At 40.0% G+C, this 20,682-nt stretch overlaps 1 protein-coding gene across 1 annotated transcript; it reads left to right on the top strand.

Moving 5' to 3' along the window:
• The first annotated feature begins 1,907 nt into the window (after positions 1-1,907).
• Positions 1,908-17,371, top strand: rbm42 (RNA binding motif protein 42). The gene is made up of 12 exons (XM_071520152.1): positions 1,908-2,013; positions 3,072-3,128; positions 3,972-4,101; positions 7,234-7,303; positions 7,966-8,037; positions 9,642-9,808; positions 11,602-11,772; positions 11,993-12,127; positions 12,649-12,766; positions 15,717-15,814; positions 15,944-16,040; positions 17,027-17,371. The coding sequence occupies exons 2-12, from the start codon at positions 3,073-3,075 to the stop codon at positions 17,137-17,139; spliced, it is 1,227 nt and encodes a 408-aa protein (XP_071376253.1). The 5' UTR covers positions 1,908-2,013; position 3,072; the 3' UTR covers positions 17,140-17,371.
• The last annotated feature ends 3,311 nt before the right edge of the window (positions 17,372-20,682 follow it).

Genomic DNA, 20,682 nt, shown 5'->3' with positions numbered 1-20,682 from the left:
TGAAATAAGAATAAGACTTCCGGTGCCATTTTTTCAGAATAAAAGCGTAATTTCTAGAAATCCACAACACTCAAATGTTGACTAAAAAAAACGTCTTTTTGCACAAAAAACAAATAATTAAGCAACAAAATGCAACTATACAATTTGTACAATGTTTTTCCATGATAAGAATTGCTGTAATCATTTAGTTGAAGGTTCCCCTCTACATTTAAACAGTTTTGGACTACATACGCTACACAGATTAAACACTACACAGGTCACCTTTCATTGTAAGTGCACAAGTTATATGTCAAAACACTCCTACAGACCGGTTCTTTCACTACAAACTAAAATTTAGGTTCAAGCTATTTAAAAAAAAAAAAAGTCATGACAGGCCCTCAAAGGCAGCCATACTACATTTGTAGAATAAAGTGGACACTGTACAGTTTACCTTTCATTGTAACAGCACAAGTTCTATGTCAAAACACTCCTGCAGACGTGTACTTTCACTACAAACTAACATTTAGGCTAGGGCTGAACGATTTTGAAAAAATATCTAATTGTGATTATTTTGACTGATATTGCAATTGCGATATAATTTGCGATATTAGAGAGAATGATAATTTTTACATCATTATTCTTATTTTCATTGAAAAATGTATGAAAATGATTATGGTGTGATATTTGCGGGGATCTGTAGCAAACAAAGATGTTTTCTTAAGTCTGTAGAATATGATGTGTAGGCCAGGACATCTCTGCAGCATGACAATATTTCGAACATTTATCATTATTGTTTTGTTTGTATATTTGATTATTTGTGTAACAGTAGCCTACATGATCGAAATAAATCAGATCAAAGAGCTTTACTGGCATGGTTTAACATCAGTAAATACTGAATTCTAAAACAGAACAACACATCAGAGATTAGTCCTCTGTCATTTCACTGGTCTCTCTCTCTCTCTCTCTCTCTCTCTCTCTCTCTCTCTCTCTCACACACACACACACACACACACACACACACAGACACATACACACACAGACAAATAGCCTTCCAACATATCTTTAAGGTTGCACATAAAAGATTTTTTTTTCAACTTACATGGATATAATTATTTTTGGAAAAAAAAAATACATGTGTGATTGGGCTTTACATTTTCGTTCTCATCCTACTTAAAATATCACATGGTATGCATTTCAAAATGGTATGCATCCCACATACAATGACAATAGGTTTTTTAATATCTATACATTTTCTTATTCCTCTCCCCCTGTAGATTCATTTTCACCCCCATTTCAATAGGGCACAATTTGTAGTTTTCCCAGCCACGCTAATTACATGTGGAAATAGTGCCTTTTTTCATCTTTCTGTGTGAATTAATGCAGTTTATAACATGTTTTATTTATTATTTTATTTATCATGTTCAGCTGCTGTATATTTTTTACTTCTTGTATCAAGAGCTCTATCAGTAAATTTAAGAATAAAATTACAATTATAATTACAATTTTTGGTCTTCAGTGGTGTATGTATTATTCAAAATTGCAAAGAGTTTTTAAACTAAAGAAAATCGTTTTGTTGTTCTATATTGTTGTCAAAAAACATTTGACATTTACATTCTATGCGAAATACTCTATTATATCAAAGTGATGAGGAAATTTAAGGCCTACTATTTATTACAATAAAACTCTACAGTAGGCCCCCTATCTTTCTATTTGTTATTCCAGCTCAGCATTAACTTGATTCGCGGGCATTAAAGGGCGATCTTCTGAAACATTTCGCAGTTAGAAGATTTCACGACTCACAACCGTGTTTTAAGTGGCAGTCTTGTCGGGCTTTTATTTTGAAAAGAAAATGCGCTTCGGCGACAGAACCGGAAATGATATTGTGGCCACTTTCACGGAACTATTTTGTAAACACCCAAACCGGAAGTGTTCTTTTCTGTTAACTCGAACCACAGTCGAACACAGGCACAGCTAGCTAGCTAGCTAGCTAACAAGAACTACACTGAACTCTGCCTGAAGCTCCGCCGGTTAAAGGTAATGTTTTTCTGAATGATTTCTAATTGGTTCATCTTATGTGCAACGTTATCCTCATTTACATGCTGATCTTCTAATGATGCTGATTTGCTAATTAACTAACATTAGAGCTAGCTAACTGTTAGCTTCCTTCCATCTTTAGCTTGTCATATTCGTGTTTAGGTACCACGGGTAGTACCTAAACACGAATATGACAAACTAAGAATCAACTCACTGCGCTGCGGCCAAGAACCAGCATTTTATAATGCAAACTTTTTAAATCGTATCGTATTGTTTAAATACCAATACAAAGTACAATGCCTTTTGTAAAATATCTGTTATTAGCAACAGCCCCGTTGGGACTAGCACTACACTGCATGGGTGCCAGTCCCGAGGCTTTCCGTTAAGAATTATGCGGAAAAAGTCTTTGCGGCATTTTGACTTCATGTGGGCAAGGTTTCCAGACCGAAAAGGTTCCGAACATATCAATACAGACCATAGAGCGCAGTCTACTGCTGACCTATAACAATATTTGATTATTGCATAGGCTACATAATGCTAATTTTGTCCAAAACGATGGGTTTGTACAAACCTACCCTTCAAGTAGTGGACTAAAGATATAACTGCACTGTGCACAACATAAAATGCCCACATACTTGGCTGTGAGGAAACTTCAATGGCTTCAACCATTTACCAGACAAATTCTGGCTCGAGTAGTTACGCATCAATATTCAATACAAATACTTTCATAGGATATCTACTTTGAACGTAGGAAACAATGTCAGCGAATAATGAAATGACAGCAATAAAACGTGTCATGGTCATGCCATGCAGCTAGACGTAGACCTTTTTTTTTTTTTATATCAATCAAGCCTATTTCTGCTGAGAGAACCTTCATGATCAAAGTGATAAATGGCAACGTGTGGAGCGAGACAGAGCGTGAGAAGCACACAGACTTTTTTTGTAGATGGTGTTTTCATGTTATTTTCTAAATTGTAAATATTTATTGTTATCACTTTTATTTTCCTTTTGGTAGATAATAGAAATTAATTAAATTGATTGGTGTTTTTGTCTCCTAGCATGGCGCTCAAGTCTGGAGAAGAGCGTTTGAAAGAGATGGAGGCTGAGATGGCTCTGTGAGTACAACTACTGCAATACAGGGTTTTTCAATTTTTTTGTCAAAGTCCAATTTTATTCATTTTTCCATCGCTAAGTGGACCAGAACAGACATATACGTTTGTCAGTATTCATGACTTAATTTGTTCCCAAAAGGGATCTAATGTATGTAAGTGGCTGGGATACTTTGATTCTAGTTAAGATGATTGCCATTCCCTTCACAATTTCTGTATTCCTTATGTTATGACATTAGCCCAATTTGTTATTTTTATGCTTAATACATTTTTAGAATCACAGGTTGTGCTGTGATAAATCAGACATGTACAAAATCTCTTTTCCCCAAAATATATATATATATATTTTTTTACTTATTAGGGAAATGACAAATACATTGTAAAAAAATGTCAGCTCTCTAATGAGAACATACACTGAATGCACACAATATTAGGGACATCTTCCTGATATTGAATTGCAGCCCCTTTTGCACAATCCGCATCTCATTTGTCCCAAAGCAGTTTCCCCTGTAGTTTTATGCAACTGTAGTGCATTGGGGAATAATTCTAGTTTTGTCCTATATATTTGTGGCTATTTGGGCCATCATTCGGTTCATCATCAGCTTGCAACAACACATGCAGGAAGGTCTACCCATGGAAGTATTATATTGTTGACCGGCTAGAAAGATCCCTGCCCATAACGTCACAAACATTAACCAGCAACTTCCAACATAACCTTGGCTTTTCACCGTCATTTGCCACTTGTTTCTGCAGATATGTATAATGCAATGTCTTCTGTTCATAGTTCACTTTGGCTTAGTTGACTTTGGTGCTTATGTATATTCTCTCTCTCTCTGCCTCTCCCTCTAGTTTTGAGCAGGAGGTTCTTGGCGGTCCAGTATCAGGAGGCCCAGCCGTAATGGAGGCAGTACCAGTAGCTCTGGCTGTCCCAGCAGTCCCAATGGTCCGACCCATTATAGGCACTAACACCTACAGACAGGTTGGTAATGACACTCTATGCTGTTACAAATAGAAGGGCTAACTACATGTAGGGTTCTTTGACTCATCCTCATAGAAGAATCATTTTAGTTCTAGGTGGAACCCTTTTTGAAGGTGTATCTTAGAACTCTGTCTGTGTGATTAATATAGAACCCTTACTAAATGGTTCTACTTAGAACTCACAGTAAGTAGTAAAATGTAAATTCCAGGACTCGCGGCTCAACTCATAAATAAGTCTCTGTCTCTACACAATATATTGTTTTGCTGTGCTGTGTTAGAGAAGGCAAGAGACCACATAGTCTGCCATCACTGTAACACAGCACAGTTGAGAAGTGTTCACACATTCAAGCCTCTCTCTCTTTTTAATTGTAGTCTGTGAGCTTCTGTAAAGCCTGCTAGTTCTCATTATAAAAATTCTCACTGTTGTAACAGTAATTAACCCTGATCGTGTCTCAAACTATGCCGTGTTGGGTCCTTGAATTTGAGGGAATTGGTCCTGGAAAGTCCTTGAAAAGTGCTTGAATTTGATGTTTAAGAAGGTGTGGGAACCCTGAGTTACATTTGGAACCCAATAAGATGGGTTCAGTAAAGAATAGGGATGCCCCGATAACGTTTTTTGCCGCCGATCGTCTATGAGCCATATATACCATACCGATAGTTTTTTTTGATTTGTTATAGCAGCTGGTATAGCAGTATTATAGGTCTAACAGTTTCCATTTGACATACATTTCATCCTTCAAATTGAGTCCTGGTTAAAAAGTATCCACATTTTCTTTTTTTCTACCTCAATATTTACTTGATCATTATGTAAACAAAACAATGTGCGTTCTAGGTAGCGCAACTACAATTTAGTGAGATAACCGAAGCACAAGACTCAGACTGTTGCCACTTGCCTGTGTTGTTGAGTCGAGTTAAATAAATGGAGACACCCTCCGAAGATCCGTTTCAGTCTTTGTTTTTGTATAAGTGAATGTTCTTAAGAGAGAGAGAAATGAGATTTTTCAGTTGCCTCTCCGCTGTTAGGGTCTCAACCGTCGTCCAGTTCCATTATGTAAGCAAACGCACATGGCATGCGATGACTTGATGCATTAAATAAGCAGAGAATTAAATGCGGGGAACTAGCGGGCGTGACGGACTGTGATGTTACCGGTTGTCCATGAAGATTTGTGTTTTTAATTAACATCCACACCGCCGACATGTTTTGAGGTGAGTTAGCATGTGACAATGACACCAACTCCGCTGAGAAATGGCTCACATGTTTTGCGTCATCGATCGGATTTTGCAATCGGCGACTATAAAGCATTATCGGACTTCTCCGATCTCATATTTATACTGAATATCGGCCGATTCCGATTGCCTGCCGATCGATCGCAGCATCCCTAGTAAAGAACCCTCACATGTTCTTTCATCACAGAACCCTTGCATATTATGGGGTTGTACCCACAACCCATCTAGCTGGTTCTGCACAGAACCCCTTTTTATTCTGCACTTCCACTTTTTTAGGAAGGTTTCAGCAAGATCCCTTCTACATTCTCAAAGTTCCTCTTGTAGGGCTGCGACTAACGATAATTTTCATAATCAAATATTCTATCAAATACTAATCTGAATATTCAAATCTGTTATAGAATATAACCTACTATTTAAAAAAAACCCCAACTAAATCCAGTCTTTAAATTCAAATTTGTATTGCAAATACACAAAATCACAAGCAATGTTGTCCGAAAATCAAACCCAGAAGAGAAACAATAAGCCGTAAAAGGATAATGTAAATTTAGTATTTCTTGCATTAAAAAGGTTGCTGTTTGGCAGTTGACTCTGACTCTGTCCCAGATGGATGTCAGAGCACACTTGAATGCTCCAACAAGCTTTCAAAACAGTCCAAAGTGTCTCCACTCTCAACACGATAACACAACTTTAACAAAAAATGAACTGAATTTATTTATTTATTTGCATGAATCTTTGTGGAAAGATTGGGCATGGGGCAAGGAAGAACTGGTTAACTTTTCACACCAATTGGCCAACGGAGGGTTGTGGCAGTGGGCATGGCTTCTCATAAAAAGGCACGTAACTTCTGAATGGATTCATGTAACACCATGAAACTATGTAGATTTTGGTCACGGGGCAAAGAATTACAGATTAACTTTTCACACTGATTGGCCAAAGGGGGGTGTGGCAGTGGCTGTGGCTTCTCATAAAAAGGTAACTTCCAAAATGATTCACGCTATACCTTGAAAACGTTGTGGAAATGTTGGTCATGGGGCAAGGAAGAAGTGATGAACTGTTCACACCGATTGGACAAAGGGGGATGTGGCAGTGGCCGTGGCTTCTCACAAAAAGGCACTTAAACTTCCGAACAGATTAATATAACACCATCAAACATTGTGTGCATTTCAGCAGACATAAGAAGGGGCAAACCACCTATTATTGACCCAATCAAACATGGGGGCACTGGAGAGCTCATTTCCGGTTTAGACATAACCGCCCTGCAAGGGGTGGGCGGTATACTGGTGTTATAGTCAATGATATGGATTTTGCGATACCGTGATAAATTAATTAAAATATAAAATGAGGCATTTATACTGACCAGGGGGAACAGTGCCAATGTGTTCAATCATTTATGTCTCAAGAAGAGCAATAGCTTGAAACGTCACATGTGGGATGTTTAATTAAAAGAACTAAAGGGAGCTACAGTGTGTGGACCTTACTTTCTTTCTTGCAATGTGTTGAATCCCAAAGCATTTGGCAATAAATTGGTATGGCTGATGCCGGCTTGCTCTACTTTCTTGTCTAATCCAGAGAGATCAGATTTTTTAAGTATGTATACAGTACTGTGCAAAAGTCTTAGGCACATGTAAAAAAAAAACATCCGTAAAGCAAAGATGCTTTCAAAAATAATGAAATGAAAAGTTTCTCCATCCATATCAAAATTCTGACAGAATGTAATGGATTTATTTACAGTGGATGCATGGAGGGCAGGCTGTTTCTGAATAGTGATCAGATTATTATTGTTAACAGTATCAACTGATGGATTAGATCTCGCTCATTTCTCTCTCTCTCTCTCTCTCTCTCTCTCTCTCTCTCTCTCGTTCTCTCTCGTTCTCTCTCTCTGTCTCTCTGTCTCTCTCACTCTCAGGTCCAGCAGACGTTAGAAGCCAGAGCTGCTAGTTTTGTTGGTCCTCCACCTCCTGCCTTTGTGGGACCAGGTGACCACACAAACACTTGCATACACACACACAGATAGAGCGTCATTTGACTCTACCACCTATACTAAGACTGAAATTGTGTTTGGTGTACAAGTAGCGGTGCTACTAGTTTAACTACATTTCTCTGTAGCGTGGTGGTAGCGTCGCTGTTTTCTGACTCAAATCGCGTTTTCAGCTTCAGGTAGCGTCCACAAAAATGTATTTAATTTATGTATGTATATATATACATACACAAGCATTTTTTATTTGCACTGTCTCTATATATATTATGTAAATTACCTTTATTTATCTTATTACCTCTTCATTTATATTATCTTCCTATACTTTTCCTTGGTACTGTTCTGCCAGTTGCTGCTGTGGAACCTGAATTTCCCCAAGGGGATTAATAAAGTTATCTATCTTATCTTATTGGTGTCAAATACCAGTGGGTGACCAGTATAGCCCAAATAATCCAGTATCCTCCCAACTGGTTGTCTCTGGTCCTAGCGGCCACTCGCTCAACACACCAAGTCCATCTATATGCATGTGTGTATTGTCCATGTGGCTGAGCCTGGTCCAGTCAGGACTGGTCTCTAGTATACATCCAGTAGTGCACCAGTTTGTTGTAGAGCAGTGTCCCTCACATGCATCACTTCCATTCACTGGTAACCTGTCTGTCCCAGTCCCCCCAGTACGTCCTCCACCTCCTCCCATGATGAGACCAGCCTTCGTCCCCCACATCCTGCAGAGACCTGGTAAGATTACTAATCTACAGTTGTTCATGACCTTACATTAAATGCTAACCTACCAGCCTACAGTAGTTTATTACCTTACATTTACTAGTAATTTACACTGGTTTATTGATTTACATTGGCTACTAGCCTACTTGGGAATGCTCTGGCAATATAACATGTAACAGTGGCAGTAATATAACAAGCACAGCTCCTGTACAGACCCACGGCTTGTGTGTTCAATTCAGCTGAGTTTGATTCAATGCACTGAAGCCCTGCTACGTGGTAATCGGTTAAATAATAGAGGTGTGGAAATTTCTCGATTCTAAGATGCGTCGCTATGCGGACGTGGACGATTCTGAATCGATTCCCAAATGTCAAGAAACGATTTTCTAAATGTTAGTTAATAACGTGATGTTGACGGAACGAAAAAGGAGGAACTCAACTGCGAGGGCAGTGCAGCACCCGGACAGTGTACAGCGCGCACACGCTAGAGTTATCTTGTCAATACATCCGTGTATCTTGTAGTTCATCTTCAAAAAAGGCAGCGGTTGCAAGCATTTTTGGATTTAATGACTCAATAATTACCTTTGCGAGACGAATGTGAAGTATATTGTGAACTTTCTACGGTGTCATTCAGAGACTAACGTTAGCACAGCAGAGCAGCGATCAGCAGAAACAAACAATGAGACCGGCTGACCAACACACACTGCAGCACTTAAACAACTTAAACCAACTCTGAGGTGAAGAAAATAACTCGGTGCTCAGTCTGTTTCACCTCAATTAACCAATTCTGCATCTAACCCGATCAATCCGACCCCCCCCCCCCCCCAAAAAAAAAAACCCAAAACAAAACAATTCTCCTCGGATCTACACGAATCTCATAGGTGACCTATTTTGATCTCAAAACTGTGAATTTCGCCGAAAGGTGAGTTTGCATCTCTGGTAAATTCATCTGTTTATTTTAATTATGGATCATTACAAATACGCTATGTTTTAAAAGTAGCAAGTTGTCACACAGTGAGAAAAAATAAATCATGTATAGAAATCAAAAATTTTGATGCATCAAGATGCATCAATAATCGTTTTACAATCGCATCATAGCCCTCTGAATCATAATCAAATCGTGGGGCCAGTGAAGATTCACACCTCTATTAAATAATCCCACTAACGTTACTTAAATACCAGGTAATAACGTCACCAGAACAAGCTCTGATCTGGGATAGGAGATAGCAGTCGGTCAGTAAGGCTGCCAAAAAGTGCCAAGACCACTTATTATCAGGAGAAAATCAGCAGCGCCAAAGAAAAAATGATTAGTTCATTTGCTGAAAATGATTTTCAGCTTTTAACTCACTCCTCAACCCTCCACCACCTCCACCCCCAACTTTGCTCACTGCTGACCTCGTCGCATCCTTCTTTACTGATAAAGTTTCTGCCATCAGTGATCAGTTCTCTGAGGCTGACCAGCTCAGTCTGCCGCCGCCAGCTAACAGGGCCTCACTCCTCTCATTTTCCCATCTTACCAAGGAGCAAGTCACCCAAAAATTTTAATTTGGTCATTATCTGTCTTCAGTGCTGTGCAAGTGTTGACGTTATTATCCTGTGTGTGTGTGTGTGTGTGTGTGTAGGTGGTCAGAGGATGCAAGTCATGCGTGGTCCTCCTACCCAGGGCATGATGGCTCCTCCTCTTCCGCGGCCTCCTCCGCCTCCTCCCATGATGCTGCCTCCCTCCCTGCAGGGCCAGACACCCCAGGGTGCTCCTCAGCCCATCCAGCACATGGCCTCAGCACCTCAGGTCAGAGTCTGAAGCAGTACACAAGTGCAGACTTGGCTTAGCCACAACACACAAGGTTTTGCTCAACTAGAAAGTAAGCAAGGATGAGATCACACTTGATAGAATTGATAGAAATATATAGAAATGAGGCAAAGGGAAAAATGTATATATATCAAATTAAGTGTCATATGGGCAACCCAAAAACCATGGAAATCCTTGAAGGACCTACCATGGGAATAACGGGGAGAAGTAAGAACCCTACAATATTTGTTGTTGTTTGTTTGACAAAGCTCACGTTGCAAGTGAATTCAGTGCTTACTTAACACTCACATCCAGTAACCTCATGTATGTGTTGCAGAGGAATATGAAGTAGAGTGAACTGCATTAAGAGTTCAAGGGCAAGCAGTTATCTTTCAGTAAGGTTACAGTGGGCAAAGTAAGATGTGTCAGCAGGTCTGGATCCAGCCAAACCTACTGACCTCCATGAAATTCCAGGTTGGGTTCTGATATAGAGTCTGCCTCCAAGAGGGCCGCTATTCATTCTCAACGGATCTGCACAGTGACATTTTGAGGCACATGAGAGCCGAACCCATCTGTGTTGCCATATTGCCAAAAGGCAACTTATCCAGTCTTGTGCATTAGATGTCTCTGTACACGTCACTATTGCGATGTTTCATGGATGGAGGAGCAATAATGAATACATGGGCCAAAAAAGCCTTAGGGGAAAAAAAATGTTTTCACAATATTCCAAATGGCAGAAAATTGTCATGCTGGTCATTGTCATTAGGTGGACCCAAGGCAGATTTAAAATCAGACCCACCAGGATTTGATTGATTGCAGTCTAAAATGCTTGATTTTGTGGCGGCTTTTCTCGAAAATTGCAATGCAATTTGCAATGTTTTGTGTGTGATAAAATTGCTGGTATCTCTCTCTCTCTCACTCACACACACGCTTGCATCTTTCTCTCCCTCTCTCCCTACCATCTTACCAAACTTTTCATGACACTACCTGATAAATTTAATCTAACATATTTATTCTTTCAGCGGTTGCTATGGACTTTGATGCAGCAGTTTCTGTCACTGCCCCCTCTGTTGTCCAGGCATTTTTAGCCATTCTCCGGTGTGCTTCACGGGAGAGACGTGGCTGTCAATCGACATTGGTTGAATTTGCGCTAATTATTGCGATCGCGAAATACTGGAGGGACTGTATAAATGCTACGTTACAGAGTTTGGTGTCTACCGGACTTACTTTCTGTGAGATGCAGACTTTTAAAATTTGAAATGTCATTATAGCCCCCCCCCTTCATGTTGAATTGCATGACATTTGTTACACGTTTGAAATGCATTTCCAGACGAGGCTGCCAAGTTTGATACTGATTTTGCAAATCTGCCTTCATCTACAAGCTATTTCATGGTTATCATGCCATAGCCAAAGCCCACTTTAACCAAAGATGACTAAACTTCACATTTTGACATTAGACCCTGCAAGAGGCTGAGGATTTTCTGACCACATAAGGAGATCGAATTTGTGGACTGGATTGGGGTTTGACCAATATGGGTTTTTTTAACGCCAATACCAATTCCAATATGTTTTTTAACTGCTGATAGCCAATATTTTGTGCCAATATTCACTATACAATTTACAATTTCCCATTTGGCAGATGCTTTTATCCAAAGCGACGTACACATGAGATTTTAATACAACACAAGCAAGGATCTAGTCGGGAGAGAACAACAAGAGTAAGTGCCATAAAGCGAAGTTCTCTCTCTCTCTCGCTCTCTCTCTCTCTCTCTCTCTCTCTCTCTCTCACCCAGGTCAGTGATATGCCCCCCATGGTGTCAGCCCCACCCACCAGACCGGTAGCCCCGCCTTCTATCAAACCAACGCCATCAATCATCCAGGCAGCACCCACAGTCTACTGTGCCCCTCCGACCCCTGCTGGACCTAAAAGAACCGATATCAGAGCACAAAGACAAGCTAGAATGGTATTTAACACACACTTACAATTTGTTCAGATTACAGGCTACAAAGCAAATATAGCAGCGTGTCCGGCAGGCACAGCTACAAATTGAGTTCCTAGTGTGAATGTGTGTAACTGTATGAATGTGAAGCAGGTGTTGCTCGAGGAGCATAGATAAATGAAAGTTGTGGTTGTAGCAGTAGGTTGCCAGTCAAGAGTCAGTGTTTTGAATGTGGTGTTTGTAGGAGGAACTGGCAGCGCGAGTTGCAGAGCAGCAGGCAGCAGTGATGGCAGCAGGTCTGCTGGACAAGAAGGAGAGTGAAGACAGCAGCAGTGTTATTGGACCCAGCATGCCTGACGCTGAACCCCCCCACACTGAGGTACTTCACACTTCAAAGTAGCATTCTACTCCGTATGTGTATATATGTGTGTATATATAGATATTTATTTATTTTTTATTTATAACATGTATATGTGTATTTATGAGTTAACCTATATGTATGTATATACAGTATGTGTATGTATTAGGGCTGGGAATCGATGGGAAAAATGAACTAATTAATCGCACAATTTTCTGTGATTAATCGCGATTAATAGCTTTTTTTCTGAAGACTGAAGCTTGTAATCATAGATATTTAAATCTAGAATGACCAAATTAATCACTACATCACCACATTAATTTAGAATCAATACAAAGGACGTATATTAGAAATCAAATAGGCCTACTAAATTCAGCTTGAAAGGCATATTTCTTTATATGCACTAACTAGAGATGCACCGATCGATCGGCCGGTGATCGGCCATGACCGGTGACCGGCAGATCAGTCTCATATATATTAAATATTATAAATATTATATATATGATGTGTTTGTGTACTTGTCCTGTCCTGTGGTCTCCCAGCCTGCGGAAAGCACTACCGAGGACAAGAAAAAAGGAAAGGCTGAGAAGGTGAAGAAGTGTATCCGTACAGCAGCTGGGACTTGCTGGGAGGACCAGAGTCTACTGGAGTGGGATTCAGGTATAACCAGGGCCTGGAAAACTCTGAAAATGTCTTAATTTACAGTAGCCTCCGCTTATGTTCACACCCCTGATAAAGATGAAGAGACAGTAAAGATGAAGAGAAAAGAAACTATACAACTATGCAACTATGATTTTCTATTCTGGAGCGTTTGGACATGCTGATCTTTATAAATAAAAATGTTTAGGCAGCAGGCCTAAAACAGTTAACCCCAGCCTATTTGGTCAACAGTAGGCCTTTGTAATTTCCTTTGGAGTTTGGAAACTTTATTTCAGTCTGACTAATATGGGAATATGAAAATGCAAGATGAGAACGCGCCAGGATTTTAGGAGCCATAACTCCATCGCCCACATAGGCTAATAATACAGCCTCAGCCTACATAATAATATTCTTATTTTGTTCTTTATGATTATAGCCTCCTTTCAGCTTCAATATGCTTATCAGTGTGAGTCAAGTTGTTTGGTTGTTTGTCTGGATAATGCTTTGATTAGAAGTGTGTGTGGTGGTGTGTGTTTTTTTTTGTTTGTTTTTTTTGTTTTTTTTTATCAATATTTGATCGTTAACTTGAGTGCAAATCGATCAAGATTTTTTTAAATGTACATCCCTATTTCAAAAAAATTATATCTTTTTCCAAAAAAATCAAGAATCACATTCACAACCCTGTCTGGGGTTGGGTACTGAAATTCGCTACTTTTATTGGCATAGACCAAATTAAATCAGGTACTACTGATTACCGAAAAGGGCTGAGACATTCAGTGCCAAAGTTCAATACCTGAATAGTTAATCTGTCCACCGTCATTTAGCCAATCACAATGCTTGTTCTAAAATCTGACTGCCGATTCTCCAAGTTGTTACTTCCCATAAGCAGGAAGAGGAATAATATTTGGCGCTCAGGTGTGCATTTGTGTTTTTGTTTTTTTGCGTGAGTGTTTTGCTGCTGCTCAGATTGCTCAGTTATGCTTGTGCGAAGGAACCTACACACAGTAAATGTCACAGAGATGATCCAAAGTCTGGCTTCGTTTCACCAAAATTGATGGCGACAACACAAGGTGCAACATCTGTGATTAAATAAATTAGTGCAAAGTACAGTAACACATCAAATTTAATGAAGCATTTAATTGTGCATGGCATCAACCTAAGACAAGAGAGTTGCACTGTATTTGATTCCATGAAGAAAAGTACCGGTGGAATGCAGCCAAGTGTCGCCGCCTCATCATACTCCCAGCCCTCTGTGTAACAGACGGCTGGACCATCACTTTCCCTGACTTCAGTGTCAGCCGTGACAGTGACGACCAAACTGCTACCAGGGCATCTTTAGCAGGTACCAAAAGTCAACAGCCTGGAACAGCCTGTTCTTGATAGTGGAGAGATTCCCGGACCAATTCCCTGCCATCCAGGCAGCTTCCATGGACATATAGCAAAAAAGGTTCAATTCACACACACATACACACATGTATGTACATACATGTATGTATGTGTGTGTATGAGCATGAGATGATGGTTTCCCCCTTTACATTCCGTTGGATTTGTTCAGTGAAAACTGAGTCCAAAACAAGTGACTGGAAATTGTGTAATACTATATAATATAATATAGGCTTAGGCTATAATAATTTAATGTGTACTGTATATACTCACCGAGCACTTTATTAGGAACACCATACTAATACTGGGTAGGGCCTCCCTTTGCTCTCAGAACAGCCTCAATTCTTCGTGGTATGGATTCCACAAGATGTTGAAAACATTCCTTTGAGATTCTGGTCCATGTTGACATGATTGCATCACATAATTTCTTCAGATTTGTCAGCTGCAGATTCATGCTGCGAATCTCCCGTTCTACCACATCCCAAAGGTGCTCTTTTGGATTGAGATCTGGTGACTGGGAAGGCCATTGAAGTACACTGAACTCATTGTCATGTTCATGAAACCAGTTTGAGACGACTTTTGCTTTGTGACATGGTGCATTATCATGCTGGCCATTCGAAGTAGCCATTCGAAGATGGGTAAATTGTGGCCATAAAGGGATGCACATGGTCAGCAACAATACTCAGATAGGCTGTGGCATTCAAACGATTATGATTGGTATTAAGGGGCCCAAAGTGTGCCAAGAAAACATTCCCCACACCATTACACCACCACCACCAGCTTGAACTGCTGACACAAGACAGGTTGGGTCCATGGATTCATGCTGTTGACGCCAAAGTCTGACCCTACCATCTTAATGTCGCAGCAGAAATCGAGATTCATCAGACCAGGCTACATTTTTCCAATCTTCAACTGTCCAGTTTTGGTGAGCCTGTGCCCACTGCAGCCTCGGGGGGGTTGAGTGCCTGCCTAGTCAAAGCGACTTCCATAGAAAGACAATGGAGCGCGAACATCTGATGCTGTGGATGCGCGTTTGGATGCGCGTGCATCGACTGTCAACAAAAGGAAGCAAGCGCCTATAGAAATGGAGCCAATCAATTCGCTAGTTACAGTCAGTGTTGCCAACTTGGCGACTTTGTCACTAGATTTAGTGACTTTTCAGAACCCCCTGGCGACTTTATTTCTGAAAAGCGACTAGCGACAAATCTGGTGACTTTTTCTGACCATGGGGTACAATGTTAAAGTGTTGAATCCCAAAGCATTTGCCAATAAATTGGTACGGCTGATGCCGGTTTGCTCTACTTGCTTGTCATCCAGAGAGGTCTAATGATCACAGCGCTTCCCACACACAGTGTAGCCCCCCTCCCTCCACTGCGAGCGGAGACTGTAGGTTATATATTGATATGCAAATTAGCACATGACGTCATGGCATTAAAATGTTTTAAAAAGTATTCAATTCAAACTGCTGAACCTGCATAAACCCTGCAAACAACCCACATAGTGCACCAGGTTCTGACACTGTTCACTGACACTGTCTCATCCTCTTTTTCATTGCTGTCTGAAACTTATTTTCTCTTTTTGTCGACAGACGATTTCCGTATATTTTGCGGTGATCTTGGTAATGAGGTGAACGATGACATCTTGGCCAGAGCCTTCAGCCGATACCCCTCCTTTCTCAAAGCTAAGGTCAGATTTTTTTTTTCATTTTTATCTCTTTTCTGCTTTCTTCTCTTTGTTCTTACTGTGTTTAAAAGAACATTTTGGGGTGAACTATTCCTTTAAGTTTCAGGTTTCTGTGCTATGCTATGTCATCAGGTGGTGAGAGACAAGCGTACAGGGAAGACCAAAGGCTATGGCTTTGTCAGCTTCAAAGATCCCAACGACTATGTCAGAGCCATGAGAGAGATGAACGGTCAGTCTCATTTACAAAGCGGCTAAAACGATTTCACCTGGCTGCATTTTGCAGCTTTTTAAGGGGGGTATCTTTAGAAATTGAAAAATGTAATGTTTTTCTTAATGGGTTTTACACGACCGCCCCAAGAGTGACCATGACTTTGGTTGAACTTTCAATGCCCTTTGTGTCATGCGCTCCATTCTGTGCATCGTTCTTATTCTTACAATAGTTAGCCTAATGTGAAAGGCATAGCAGAATTAAGTAGTATTTTGCCAAATAAAGCCATGATTTTCATTAATTTAATTTTGGCTACAGAAATCCTACTCCAAAATAAGTCATATGTGGAACCCCTGAAAGGCAACGTGTGAAAAAAAAAAAATGTGATCAGTGTCTATTAGTTCAGTAGATTAGTATCTTTCATTGGTCAAAACTACATTAAGTGTCACTGTATTCCTTATCTTAATAGAAACTGTACTTGAGGGTTCATAGAGACGTAGAAACTGCACGACACTGAGTGTTATACTGACACAAACATCTAAGTACTGGTACACACAAATGTCAGGAGACACACACACACACACAGCTCTGCCATTAAGCAATCAGGATTATGCAAATTTTATACAGAAAAAGAGACAAAAAATGGTTGCACAACAAAAGACCAATATGGAACAGTAAATTCTTTCAAATTCTTTATTCTCTCAATGCCCAATTACAGTATATTTAGGCAAAGAACTTGTACCATACCATACATATTGCATTCAGGCTGTGTATTACAAAATGCGGCAGATTATTACAAAATGCGGGTGTTATTACATAATGAAGTGAACATTTATTACATTTTGTCGAGTTATTGCATAATGCGTTGTTATTACATAATGCGTTGTTACACGCAGCAAAGCAAATAATACTTGTACAGATCTGGCCAGCAGCCTTCCTATCACACTGATGACTAACTGTAGCTCCTGTGTATCTGTCTACATCACTGTGTGTGTGTTTGTGTCCAGGGAAGTACGTCGGCAGCCGTCCTATCAAACTAAGGAAGAGCATGTGGAAGGACCGCAACATTGAGATAGTCCGCAAGAAACAGAGAGAGAAGAAGAAACTGGGCCTCAGATAGTGTGTGTGTGTGTGTGTGTGTGTGTGTGTGTGTGTGTGTGTGTGTGTGTGTTGTGCTTCCCAATAGACAGACGGGTTTCTATCCATATGAATCCGCTACAGGTTGTTATTTTTGTGTAGTAGGGCAACAGTAATTCTTATTTTGACCCTTCTAGTCAGGAAACCTTTTGAGAGAAACTGTGTAGGGATGACATGAAAGCATTTTTTTTTCCAAATAAAATTTCTCAACATTTCTCATTTCTTAGCTGTGTGATATTGTTCCTGTTCATTTTACTGGTCCAACCACTGGCTGTATTTACTGAAGACATTTTTTCACAGTGAAATGTCTTATCTATATTTTTTATGCAAGTCTGACACCAACATGCCCAAATATGGACTTACGGTTCCACCTGTAGGGAAAATAAATGGGGTTTTCACATAATCGTCCCTGTCACAGTCTGTGTTTAATTTACGCTTTTCAAAGTTTGTTCGTTTATACCTACGTACAGTTTATTTATCTCTGTAATGGCACTCGGTCTGTTGATTTCTGTAACTGTTTTCAAGTCTAAGCAGTATTTTTGCTAATAATAAGCTAAAAACTTTGGCGCATATATTTTACGTCAGAATGAGTGACTCCGTCTCTCTCAACATCTAAGTAGCACACTGTTGTTACATTGTTACCTTTGTGCTCATAGCTTGCTCTAACCATCCCTGTTTTGAATCAGTCAATTGTACAATCCCTGTACATTTGGGCAAGGCTGATGTCATATATGAAAATTCAACTTACGAGGTCTACTACACTAGTGGAGTAAGACAGCTGTATCTTGAATTGTGATGGGTTATGAAGGTTTCAGGTTCATTTTCCATGTAATGTATAATGTGAATATACTCACAATTTAACAAACCAAAGTTGAGTTGCATCTTTATTTAACCTTCATTTAACCAGCTAGGTTGTAGAGGAAGTATTATTTGAAACAATATTCTGATAAATTGCTTCTAAAGAGTATTGGACATAGTATACATTTGAGAGAGAAAGGAAAGATGAGTCATACTTGAACCTTTGACATTGCAGATACAGTACACGCATTCACCCACTTATCTGCCAGGATACCCATTCTTCTTTTCTGTTTTTTTTTTATTTTAAAGATATCTTTTTATTAGTTTTGATCAATAATTATTCATAGTGTTAATGTAATAATAAGCAATTAGCATACACTTTAAATTATAAAGAAAATAGCAATAGCAACTACAGTTTCAATAGCAACAACAATAATGCTGTCACCTCTCCCAGGTGGGTGCCATACATTGGCGGTGGTTGAGGTGAGCTGGTGGGATTCAGGGGGCCCCATGCTTGCCTTTGCCTAGGGCCCCCAAATCATTAAGTCTGCCCCTGTCAACACCATATATGTATAGACGGGTGACAAATTAAAGGAAATACCTGAGCAAATGAGTGGAGAATCATAACAAATGCAGATGCTTCCATACAGGTGTACTGCATGATACAATTAAGCAATTCACATCCTATCATGCTCTGTGGCATGTATGAAAATGCTGAGCAGGCCACATCAAGACGGCAAGAGGAAAAGATCTAAGTGACTTGAAAGAGGGTTCATTATTGGGGCATTGGTGGCAGGAACTTCAGGCACAGATGATGGTGGTGGAGAGCGCTGTCTGACACGTCGGTCCAAAGTCTCCCATAGGTGTTCAATTGGGTTGAGATCTGGTAACTATGGTGAAGGCCATAGCATATCATTCACATAATTTTCATACTCATCAGACCATTCAGTGACCCCTGTGGATGGGGGCATTGTCATCCTGGAAGAGACCACTCCCATCAGGATAGAAATGTTTCATCATAGGATAAAGGTGATCACTCAGAATAACGTTGTATTGATTTGTAGTGACCCTTCCCTCTAAGGCAGCTATTCCCAAAGTGGGGTACGCGTACCCCCAGGGGTACTCGCAGTTACGTCGGGGGTACGGCAAAAAAAAAATCTGTAGTACCCTCACTGTGTCAAAAATAAACCCACACTTTAAAAAAAAAACACTTCAGTCACAGTAATTAACAGTCGGCAGTCACATGATCTTTAGCAGTGTTTTTTTCCCACCCGCATTGAAGACCCCAATTAAACGCCGAGTCCCTTTTACTGGCCAGGTGTGGCTGCACGTTTTGACAAATAAAGGCCGGTCTCAATTAGAAGCCGGTTGCCATTGACGCTGCTCGAAGCAGTTTATTTTATTTTTTTTTACTTGCATTCAAACGTCAGTCACATTTGTTGATCGCCATGGCGGCACAGAGAAAAAAGTACGACCTGAAATTCAAGCTGTCAGTTGTCAAATTTGCTGAACAAAACTCAGGAGAAGCAGCAGCAAGACATTTCTCCGTTGATCTTTTTTCAGCTTTCATCCTTTCTAAGGTAGGCTACCGGTATTTTGATACGGGGCTCTCTCTCTCTCTCTCTCTCTCTCTCTGTCTCTCTCTCTCTCTCTCTCTCTCTCTCTCTGTGCTTTAGAACGTAACCGCTGTGAAACAAGCAGAAAATAACGTTTTATTTCACTGATTCACCGGCTTTCTCGCTACCACCGTTCCCTCTCTTCATTCACTTTCTAGCTCGCTTGACCACCACTTCTCTCTTTCTCTCTCGGAGTGAGATCAAATGAATGATTCGTAATTGATATGTTATTCGATAGCCTAATTTTTATACAAGTAATATCCATACTGGTTTAAATAAACAATTTGATAGTATTTCCCATCTTTGCTGAGCAAGAGTTTTGTGCGAAAGGAATTAAAGGCCTGTCCCAAATATAGGCCGGTTGATTAATATTTAATTCATCTAAATTATGCCAGCCTCTAATGAGCCTTGTCTCATGAAGGTAGAACACTGTAGTAGAAATTCCTAACACCTAAAAAGTGTCCCGTTTCCTGATTTCTGTTTATATTTTGTTTTGTTTTTTATTCTGTCTGCTGTATGCTGCATTTTCATTTTGTAAAGCACTTTGTAGCACTGATAAGAATGGTGCTATACAAATTAGATTATTAGTGGGCTTTTAAAGAAATGTCATGAGCTGATGTGTGTCTATTCGTTATTGTCCAACTTTTATCCTTTATGCGACTTGGATTAGACGGTCATGTGGGCTGTTTGACACTCACTGGCAATGAACCAAAGTGCATTATTTTTATTCCTAAATAAATACAGATCTAGCTGTAAGAGCATAATGTGCGATTTAAACAACGGAATGCTGTTAATGAGGTTTAGTAAGAATTTATTCTCCCATTCTCCCGAAGAGAAATTCCACGGCAACACACACAAACACAGTTCACAAGAATGATGAATACAGAATGAGAGACACATCAAACAAACACAGTAAACCAACTGGTGATCCAGAGAAGACAGAAGTGATTCCAGCAAAAGACAAACATACCGGCCTTTATGATGAAGAAATGTCCTGTCATTCTCTCTAATATAGTTCAGTCTGCTGCTCAGCCCGTACAGCGCTCCCTCTCCTCTTCGCCTCTTGCCTGCCGTGGGACCCGAGGAAGCCGCGGAGGTCACACATGGGAGCG

Source organism: Centroberyx affinis, unplaced genomic scaffold (assembly GCF_046629955.1).
Source record: "Centroberyx affinis isolate AG114_WGS23_722 - 3 ecotype Tasmania unplaced genomic scaffold, CSIRO-AGI_Caff_v1 ptg000063l_1, whole genome shotgun sequence".
Lineage (NCBI taxonomy): Eukaryota > Metazoa > Chordata > Actinopteri > Beryciformes > Berycidae > Centroberyx > Centroberyx affinis.
The sequence above is the reverse complement of the archived record's forward strand: the minus strand, read 5'-3'. Positions and strand labels throughout refer to the sequence as shown.

What these genes read in the sequence shown, in the direction of transcription:
- rbm42 (XM_071520152.1), top strand. Translation starts at nt 3,073, where the DNA reads ATGGCGCTCAAGTCTGGAGAAGAGCGTTTGAAAGAGATGGAGGCTGAG. An exon ending in CACAAAGACAAGCTAGAATG is followed by an intron (nt 11,773 to 11,992) that starts GTATTTAACACA and finishes TGGTGTTTGTAG; the next exon opens with GAGGAACTGGCAGCGCGAGT. An exon ending in CTGAACCCCCCCACACTGAG is followed by an intron (nt 12,128 to 12,648) that starts GTACTTCACACT and finishes GTGGTCTCCCAG; the next exon opens with CCTGCGGAAAGCACTACCGA.